Source organism: Castanea sativa, chromosome 5 (genome assembly GCF_040712315.1).
Source record: "Castanea sativa cultivar Marrone di Chiusa Pesio chromosome 5, ASM4071231v1".
NCBI lineage: Eukaryota > Viridiplantae > Streptophyta > Magnoliopsida > Fagales > Fagaceae > Castanea > Castanea sativa.
The window spans coordinates 62,674,587-62,684,854 of NC_134017.1; the positions used below are offsets into that span (position 1 = coordinate 62,674,587).

The 10,268-nt window shown below is 33.5% G+C and overlaps 1 protein-coding gene across 3 annotated transcripts; it reads right to left on the reverse strand.

The window, feature by feature from the left end:
- Positions 1-1,256: 1,256 nt before the first annotated feature.
- On the reverse strand, positions 1,257-4,878 carry LOC142637448 (APO protein 1, chloroplastic). 3 transcript variants are annotated; one of them, XM_075811720.1, is made up of 5 exons: positions 4,662-4,878; positions 3,706-3,796; positions 3,353-3,426; positions 2,566-2,933; positions 1,257-2,323 (listed from the first exon to the last, which is right to left on the reverse strand). In XM_075811720.1, exons 2-5 carry the CDS (start codon positions 3,758-3,760, stop codon positions 1,489-1,491), a joined length of 1,332 nt encoding a protein of 443 aa, XP_075667835.1. In that variant the 5' UTR covers positions 3,761-3,796; positions 4,662-4,878; the 3' UTR covers positions 1,257-1,488. The 3 variants fall into 3 exon arrangements, with proteins under 3 accessions (XP_075667835.1, XP_075667836.1, XP_075667837.1); XM_075811721.1 differs by having other exon boundaries at positions 2,566-2,950; positions 4,662-4,877; XM_075811722.1 differs by having other exon boundaries at positions 3,375-3,426; positions 4,662-4,874.
- Positions 4,879-10,268: the final 5,390 nt, after the last annotated feature.

Here is a 10,268-nt window from a genome sequence, read left to right on the forward strand (position 1 = left end):
TTGAAAATTTAAAATTCTGTGTGTTGAGTCCTAATTGAAACAGTTCGAATCTACACGTGAGGGGGATTGTCAAAGCACATAGTGATTAATTTAATTAAAGTTCAAATTTTTGAGACAAGTGAAAATTTATCACACAGCATTCGTTCAACAAACACCCACAACTTCAATAATAAGAACAACATAACAAATCAACCTCTTTCCTGTACAAAAGAAAGTAACAATTAAGTAAATAGTCTTCCTTAAATGATAAATCCAATAAAGCAAAATTAAGTTCAAAATATTGATACCAGTTCCCAGCATAAAACTGCAGTCAGAACTCAGTAGTACAAAGTTCATATCATTTGGTCAAAGCGTTTCCTAGGAATTGTCATGACCTAAGGCATGACAACGGAATCCATGAATCAAAATCTATGGACAATCAACCACGACTCCAGCACCACCTCTTCTCCTGAAAATTATGCTTCCAACAACCTAGTAGAATCTGTAGTAGGAAATAGGATGAACAAGAACTAGTCTTGGGGTATCACAACCAATAAAACAGGAGATCTTTGGGGTACAATAAATAGAATTAAGAACATGGTGTTTCCAATGAAGACATCCAATGTTCAAATCTCACCACCTCCAACTATTAATGTATCAAAACAAAAGAAACGAAAAGAAAAAAAAGAACATGAGCTAAAAATCCATGGAAACTCTAATACCCCGTCACAAATTGACTTGTTATATTACAAACCAAGACTAATGTGGTAAGAGCAGATCCATCTCTCAATGGGTTGGAAGACCACTAGACGTAAGGCTCAAACTCTCGCTTAGAGTAATGCGATAATTGAATCAATGGTGCTCCCAAACATTGAACTAAACTCTAGGAAATAAGATAAAAAAATATTCATCTAACAACAATTCCACATGGCTTCCAAAGACAGGGTTTAGCTCCAAGCTGGTTTGGAGTTACCTTCTCCAACCCACTACACGGTGATTTATAAGACTATTCATGTATATTATTTAAACAAGTCACATGACTCATTAAAAAAAATCATATAAACCACACATGGATAGTCTTTTCAATTGCCACATATTGGGTTAAAGGAGATAGTTCCAGACTGGTTTGGATCTAAACTTTTTTTGCTTTGAAATAGCGTTAGTGTAGAAATAATGCTCAAACCCTTCAAACATATTAACTAATCAGTAACCTTTAAATAAAGAGAGCTTCTTCCCGGGAGAGAGAGAGAGATTTTCTAATTCATTTCAATGAAGGCTTGTATTCTTTAACGTTGCAAACATTAATTTTTACTAATTTGAGTGTTATTATATACAGCAATTCCAGACTGTCAATAATTAGTACGGTATTAAATCATACTGACTTACTGAAGATGATATTATGTTGACAGGTTGATAACACTCACCCTGCCCCTCTCAAGAGTCAAGATGCGGAAACTAGAAAATCTGCCAAAAACTATACAGTCAGTAAATTAACTTTGACAGACTCCATTAGGCAACCAAACGTGCCTCCTCACTATCAGGGACAACAATGTCAAGCCTCATCATGGGTACATATTTTCTAGGGATTTGAGCACCAGCCTGCATGCACACTTCAACCACAGCAGGAGCCTTCCCATAAAATCTCCTGAGTGCACCCGTCATCGGGGGCCCTTTTGGGTCTTGAACATGCCAAACATAATTTGGAGGGAAAACTTCATCCACAGTGGCATCCTGCCAACCATGCTTCCCATCTCTCCACTGGTGCTTGAATTCCCCACACAGCTTAGCATTGTGACCCCAAGGACCCACATGAACCTCTGAACAATACCCACATGCCTTCACAGTGTATTTCTTCATCAACTTCTCCACACCCAATCTAACAATTTCATATGCATCCACTGTCTCTTGCGCAATCCTTGCTACATCTGATGATGTCGGAGGTGGAAACCGTCCACATGCCCCATATGTATCAAAATCAGCGAGTGAATATGAATTTGCAGAGCGCCATGGCTTAGGCTCCTCAACATATCCACCTCGGTCGAGTACTCTTTTCCCAATCATTCGAATGGGTGAGGTTCTTCGTCGTGAAGGGTACTCTGGTATATCCAATCCAGCTTGGATGCATAGCTCAACAACAGCTGGAATTCTGTCATATTCAAATCGAGTCTCATGCTTAATACGCCGACCAAAAGGGTCATAGAGATGGTATGACTCGATGGGAACAAGCACGTCATTAATAGAGCCCTTGACCCATGAGTGGAAGCTTCGACGTGATGCACTGGTTTGACCAAGGCAGTTTTGAATGTGGTGTCCAGTCTGGGCCACATGAACTTCGGAGCATTCACTGCAAAAGGGCTAAAACAAATTACACTCCAATATCTAGATCAAACTTACTGCATAAAATTTGCTACTAGAATTATGAGGAACATTTTATGGAATGTGCCTGACATTGAAAGTAATGCCCTCAGAAGCTCAAATATAAATAAAGAGGAAGAACTAAAAAAAAAACAATTGCAACTGTATCAAAAATACTAAAACTAATATACAATTTTTTTTTTTTGGGGGGTTGGGGGGGGATACAATTACCTGCAAGCATACACAGGAATAATGTGCAAGAGCTGTGCAAGGTCTTTAATCAAAACTTTCCAGGCATCTACTACTTCATACGCAACAGGGATCAGATCAGGAACGAGTAATCCATTCTTTGGAGGGTCAAGGGGTTTCTCTATGCCCATTTGTGCAAGTTTCTTGTCTTTTCTTGCAGCCTGCTTGATCTTCTCAAAGGGAATGGGATAGGGTTTCTTCTTGTTCTTGGGTAGTCTCTTTGGAAGATCTACATTCTGTGAAGATGCTTCTTGTATTTTGAATGACGGAGATTTTTTGGGCCTTTGACTGGCACAAAGGAAGGTGCCCAATATTATGGGTCTACCTTTCTGAAGCTGTTCATGCCCAAACTGCAATAAGAATAAAACTGACATTTGAGGTTTTAGAACAACTATTTGCAAACTCAAACTCACAAATATTTTAACACTCCAACAACATTAAAAGGAAGGACATTTTATAGCATCCTTTTAAAAAATGTTATTATAAATAAATTGTGGAAGGATGAATGATATATGCTAATCCCCTAAAACACCATCCATTTAGAAACCTCAGTTATAGCCTTTGTATGGTCCCATATCACCTCAATGCAACAAAGAAGTTTCAAAATTATATATTAGACTATTTCAATTGACTCATCAAGACCCTAAAGGTGGTAAACAAAAACACATAATAGACAAATCATTTCCTACACACATTAATAGATTGATTTCTAATAGTTTACAAACAGAAATTAAACAAAAAAAAGGTACATCAATGAGAGAATTTACACCTTCAAACCAAGAGTATATGACCTTAAAGCTGATAATTGTGGTCTCTTGAACTCCACTATGCCCAGGCAAACACCTGCAAAGTGGTAGCCAAATCAATATGGATTTGTGACGAGATTACCCTATAACTAGGGCATTTGTTGTCTAGCCTTTTTCTGGCACGTCGGATTCTGCAGTGTAAATTCTTTTTTTGATAAATATTCTAAAGTGTGAATTTAAGTTTAACTATTTGCTTGATTATGATATTATAGACTCAGGAAAGTCATCTTTTATGTAGTAGACTGCACGCATGTGAGCATTTGTGTAAGAGTAAAAAATACAAACTGAAAAGAAATAAGAAGACTAGTAAGTTCACCCTTCTGAGATGGATCCCATAATGCAGATGATACAGGTAGCAGCTTCAAGACCATTTATCTATGTTTGTATCCTGTGTGATCGCTGTGCCCCTGTTGACATCAATATACTTAGAGTTGATATTTGACTAATGCAGATGATGTTCTTCCCTCCCGCCATAAAAATAGAATTATTTTAGGCCAAAATACACCATTTGGTCCATAAACTTTAGCTGATAAACGTTTTTAGTCCTTGAAGTTTCAAGTGATTGCTTTAAGTCCCTTAGATGATGTGGCCAAAGTAAAATCTAACATGTCATTACTCTGTTAGATATATAAGGGACTAAAAGCGATCACTTTAAATTTGTTACCGACCAAAAGTGATCACTTTTAACTTTTAGGACTAAAATAGCTCATGGGTAGTTTCCGGTCCAACACTATTTTGCCCATTATTTATATATTATCTTCTAGAAATTGATTTTTTTTTTTCTTTTAAAAGAGGAAATTAAAATAGCCATTTTTTTTATCAGCGACAATGAGCTCTGGCACTTCCTCTTCCCATAAGAATGAGGAAAGAGTGAAGTCATGGTTCAAGACCAAATGGGTAGATATAAGAGAGCTACTTTTATTCATTCTCTAACAGGTTTCTTCTTTCTAGAACCAATTGGTTGAGTCATTTATACAAACAGATGGTGTGCTCTAGTATACAAACTACAAACCATGCCCTTGATAACATCATTAAGATGAATCATACTTGGGTACTAATTCTATGAGGCTTTTCATCAGACATGTGGTGTGCAATTCCGACTAAGCAATCCATTGCAAAAGTACGAAAGAAAAAAAGAGAGATTTTTGGGTATTGGGTACATCCGATTTATAACAAATGACATATTTACATGCTTCGGAGTTCAGTGTACAAGTATAAATTCGAGAACAGTCTACAGAGAGAGAGAGAGAGAGAGAGAGAGAGAGAACATACCAAGCGACAAAAGCTAACAACCGTGAAGTGGAAGTCTCTGGTGTGATTCTCTTGAAGTCTTAGCAGCGAGTGAGTGAGCTGCGTGGATGATAGAACGATTCTTATCAGTTCACTTCAATGTTCAAATCATAGGAGTACGCAAAGGGAACTCAGCTGCTCAGCCCAACCAAGTTACCCAAAAAAAATCAGCAAAGAAAGAAGTATCTCGTGGCTAAAAATAACACTTGCAGATACATTCAGATTAGTTTAAAAAAAAAAAAAATCAGATATTTAAAAAAAGAAAAAAAAATCTGTGTCCAATTTTTGAAAACAAAAGAAAATTTGTTCCCTTAAACTTTGGTATTTTATTTATTTTATTTTTTATAAAGTTTCTCTCTAAACCATCCTTCAAACTCTTTCTATATTTTTTTATAAGTCAATTTTAAAAATCTAATCGTTAAATTGTATATAATTATTATATCATTTATGCTTATAAAATTATAAAAAAATCAAAGATAAATAACTATATCATCACATATTTAAATTTCAAATTTTTGTGGTAAAAATTATGCTTAAAAAATAAGTTTATTGATTGAATAGTAAATAATTTTTGATTTAAACGAAATTTGACACGTGTGTTAAGAACATAAAGAACATGCAATCCAATGGTTAGCTTTTCAAATTTCACATCTAGTTTGGAGAGAAAACTTATCCTTTTTCTTTTCCTTGATTTTTTACATTTTAAAATTTTTATTTTGGCTCTTCATTTTTTTTTATTATGATTTCATATTGGATCTATTTTTGTTAGTAATCTTTTTGATAATTTGACTACAGTAGGGACAATGTTTTTAAACTATGAAGGTCTTGGAAAGATTAGGAAGTACTGACTAGTTGAGCTATAAGGCTCTTAGCATTTTCGTTAGTAATCTAATATAGTCGTTAAATGCCTTTCATGTTTAACTCTTTCAAAAAATAACACCTCTAAAATGTTGTGAAATAGAAGAATTTCATTATTGTAATGAGAAAATCATATCATGGATGGACATATTATAAACATAAATGGACTGCAAGAAAAATAGAATCAAACATTAAAGACCAGTATAAAATTTTAAGTGTACTTTAGTATACAATCACCCTTGCAAGTTGCAATTGAGATGTTACTAAGTAATGAAATATTAAGGTGCTAGCAGTGGCAACAAAATTGACTCAATGTTACTTGCTTACGTATTTTATAATTTTCAGTAGCTTATTTGGATTATTTATTTTAATAAAAAAATAGAGTTTTTGGTAGCTTTTTTTTGCTAAATATGTGATAAAAAGCTAGTTTGACTTATATTTTCAAAAATGTTACGTACACCAAAAAAAAAAATTACCAAAAAAATTATAACATAATAATCAATGAGGATTCCTACTAGGGAAGCAACAATATAGAGCAAGAGTATTCACATTTGTTTTGCTAAAAATTTAGCACGGTTTGCTAAATAATTTAGTATTTAGCACACCAAAAAACTAATTTATTTATTTTAGTATTCCACTTAACAATATACCTTACATCTCATACCCTATTCTATACCACTTCATATAAATACTCTTTGTTTATTCATTATTAGTATTTCTTTATGCTTGGAAGGGAGAGAAAATTGAATTAAGAATAATTTTTTAATGTTTAGTGTAGCAACAACCAAAAGCAAATGTAGCTATGGCTCACTAGATGTAGATATTTTTTTAGTATTTGGGGTGCTAATGAATGCTCTTAAAGACCATTATAGGTTATAGGATAGTGAGGGAACATAAAAGGCAAGGGCCCCAACTTAAAGAGAAGGTTCAAACATTAACTTAGTGGCTTACTAGTTACTAGTGATTAACAAGTAGTGATGAAGACATTGAAGTGCAACAAATAGTAGGCATGCGCTGTGGGCTGGAAATTTGGCACATCGTTTAGAGTGACAGATGTTACACTAGAGGGGTCCAACAATACATCCTCAAACACTTCATGTCCATGTCCACCTCCCCGTGTCTCTCTCCATTGGGTCACATTCTTGAATAAATAGGTTCCGATAAGGAAGCATTCCAATCCATTTATTGAGCTGCGAAGTCTAGATCTATCAATAAAGCTCTTAGGCAAGATTTGCTGCATGTAATTCCATAGATTGGACAAGACATGACATAGTGAACTTCCTACCATGCTTAATCACTTGATGTAACTCCTTTTACATTACTTTAGAGATGTGTGATATTGATTAACATATTATGGGAATGTCATGTTAATTAAGAATTTTATCATGAAATATTTTTTTTAAAGAATTTTTATATTTAATTTAGTCCTTAATTTGAGAAATTTTTTTGGCTCTATCATTGTATGCTAGCTTCCCCAAATCCAAAGTTCTAGCTTCATCTTGGTGGTGGTGGTGGTCGAATTAGTCGCAATCTAGCAGTGGTTGTCGCTAGGTAGCATATTGGAGATTTGTGTTTTCTATCTTATCGCCAGCAACTTTCATATTAGAGACTAGCTTGGTTTGGTTTTTGTGATGGCAAATTTGGGTGTTTAAAGGTTGATTTTTATAAGAAAACATCAACCCATATCCATCCATACATACTTGCATTCTCATAAGCTAGCTCTTATATCAACTATTTTGATCTCATTACTATTTGGTAGTTGGCCTTTGTTTTTCATCAATCCTAGTCTAGCATATAATCTGGGTTTAAATTAGGAGAAAATTTTTGCTTAGAAAATCATCCATTGATCATTTCAACAAGGGATATTACACAAAGCATGAAATTATAACACAATAAGAAGAAATGCCAAATCTCATGCTTAATCCAAGCATAATTATCTTTCAGTAGTTTCATGCCCTTGTAGTTTGAAAAAAGTTTGTTAGTTCACCATTTTATACATGGAAAACAATAATAGGAAATTTATAAGTGTAAATAAGGCGAAAATTATTGTTTAGCTTTTTGATCATGAATGAGAAAATTCAGAACTATTTGTTTTAAATATACCACATTTAAATTAAAAATTTTATAAATATAAACATAATAATTTTACAGGCTAAATTACAAATTAGAACATTTAATTTTGGCTAAAATTGATGTAAGCGCACAATTGCACCTGGACCCAAAGACAACTGCGGGCTCAAGCCCAATGAGCCTTAAACAATAAAATTTGTAGAGTGTGGGCTTGAAACCTATGTTAGGAGTACTGAGAACTTGATAATAGGCTAAGAGTTACAAAACACATGTAAATAACAAAAGATAATTGTAAATAGGCCTCCTCGGACGTAAGCCGATGACTACTTCTGTATTATTTCTATTTCTTACTTAAAAGTTATAATTCTTAGTTTCTTTCTTTGTTGCGGATCCCCCTCCCTTTCTCTTTGGCCTTCACCCCCCTTAAATACTTCATTCCCTGATACTTTTTGGAAAGTGACTAGAAGCTTCAGCCCTACTGTTCAGGGGTCACTTTCCCATTAATGCGGCTAGGAAGGTAGGTGCAGAGCCTTTAATGCGGAGGCGGCAGCCTTTGCTCTTGATATTTTCTCTAACATTGGTGCATCTAGAAGGTTTAGGATGTCCCCCTTTAACCATTAGTCTTTCCGGAGTTGTGCCTTGACTTTCATAATGAAGTTTTGAGTTCTCTTGGATCTGTCCGAGAAGAAACTCGCCCTCGGCTATATCCTCGGATCCTCGGCGTATGGGCCAATTCGTAGAGTTTAATTCTGGAGCAGGTCGGCCCTCCATGCTACAGTTCAAAGGCCCATATGCCCACTTGAGTCCTTTTACTCCCCACAATTGAAATGAATTCAACGACTTTAATTTGAATTAGTTTAATCCTCTTTTTTTTTTTTGATTGTAATCGTTTATTCCTCCTATTAATTTTTGTTGTGATTGTCGTTAAGTGCCCAGGACAACCTAGTTATGTTTTTAAAAAAGTTTCTCACATTAAAAAATTTCAAAAATTAATGATAAATATTTTTTGAAATGGACATTATAGTATTGCTCCATGTTATGAAAGAATGAAAAATTCAGATTATTTTTCTTACTTGTTTTGGAGTGTATGGGCATCTTGTTCTGTATTTTCCTTGTTGATAGATTAGGTCCATAAGCATTGAAATTGTATATTATTTCAAGCCTACTAAGAGGGTGAGCCCCCTTATGAGAAGAAAACAAATATAAAAACTATACTTAATTTTTTAGCCATAAAAAATACAAAATAAGGTCATTATTTTTTATTTAAATCTCCATTTTCAACAAAGTTAGCTTCTATATATAATTATATAAGTATAATTTTTATTATTATTTAGGTTTGTGCTTAATGGCATTTTATTTTCAATATTTAAATGTTATGTTGTTGTCTTTTATCATTAGATGCTTAATTAGATTCTAACAAATTTTGTTCACTTTTTATATACCATTTTAAAAATCTTAAAGGGTTAGGATTATGAAAAAATGAAGATCCATTTCTTAAATACAATATTTAAAATAAAAACTTTATAAACATAAACATAAACATTCAAATTTTTCCATATAGAGTATAGAATTTCTCTACTGTTGAGTTTGCTGGGTACAATTAATGAGGAAAACACTATGTGTTATTTTAGAGATAACAAAATGGTAGCTTAGTTGTGGGAAGGACGACAATCACAATCGACTCTTCTATGTATACAATTCTCATTGTCCTATATATATATATATATATATAGTCCAAAGGTGGTGCTATATTTTGGGTATTGCCCTTGTATTCAATGACTTTGCTGAACTTTTAAAGATTGTGGATAATTTCAAACTTTGACAATCAAAGAGTGGACAAAGAGAATTGAGTGCAACTATGATCAAATATTTTTAAAATGATTATCTGACATACATTGTTTCTACTCATGTTTTTTTTTTTTCAATAAAAGTAGAATCTTACGATTCTTGATCCAATCCAACGATTATATAAAATAGGATAACTTGGTTTGGTTTTTGCGGTGGTAGATTAGGATGTTTAAATGTTGATTTTTTTTGTGGGTTTATGTTGATATTTGGTTTGGTTTGTGAGTTGGACGCGGTGGTTGATTTGGATTTAGATTGATTTTTGGTAAGAGAAAAAAATAATGTTTAAATGAGTTAGGGATATAGTATTAAGGTTGATGTAGTTGTTTGTTAATAGTAAATTAGTGAAAGTAACAAAAATGACCAAATTTCACTTAAAAGTGTGGTGAGGGCTGTGGGGTTGTTGTGAATGCTCTAATTATTATGAATTCCCTGGTAAAAATTTGAGCTTGAATGCCTGAGTTCAAGTTAACATATTTATTTTATTTTATTCTATTTTTATAGAATTGAGTTCAAGTTAACTCAATTTGTAAAATTATGCTATTGGTTCCAATCTTATCGATAATAATAATAACAAAAATAACAGCATGAGTAAACCATTTAATAATTAATTAATTTTTTTGATAATTAAAATGGACAGCCATTCAATATTTTGTTAGTATTTGAGAAGTTGTAATCTTAACTAAGTAGCTTTTGCTTTGATTGCATCTAGTAATCCAATATATTGGACTCCACCATGACCAAGTAATGTGTTGGCCTTATATTCTTCCAGTTTACTAGAGTACTAAGCAAAAGCTGTCCCTGTCAAAGGTGCTC

Coding starts and splice junctions, on each gene's coding strand:
- LOC142637448 (XM_075811720.1), bottom strand. CDS start 3,760: ATGGTCTTGAAGCTGCTACCTGTATCATCTGCATTATGGGATCCATCT. Junction 2,934..3,352: donor CATATACTCTTGGTTTGAAG/GTGTAAATTCTC, acceptor TTCTTATTGCAG/TTTGGGCATGAACAGCTTCA. Junction 2,324..2,565: donor ATTCCTGTGTATGCTTGCAG/GTAATTGTATCC, acceptor GCCCTTTTGCAG/TGAATGCTCCGAAGTTCATG.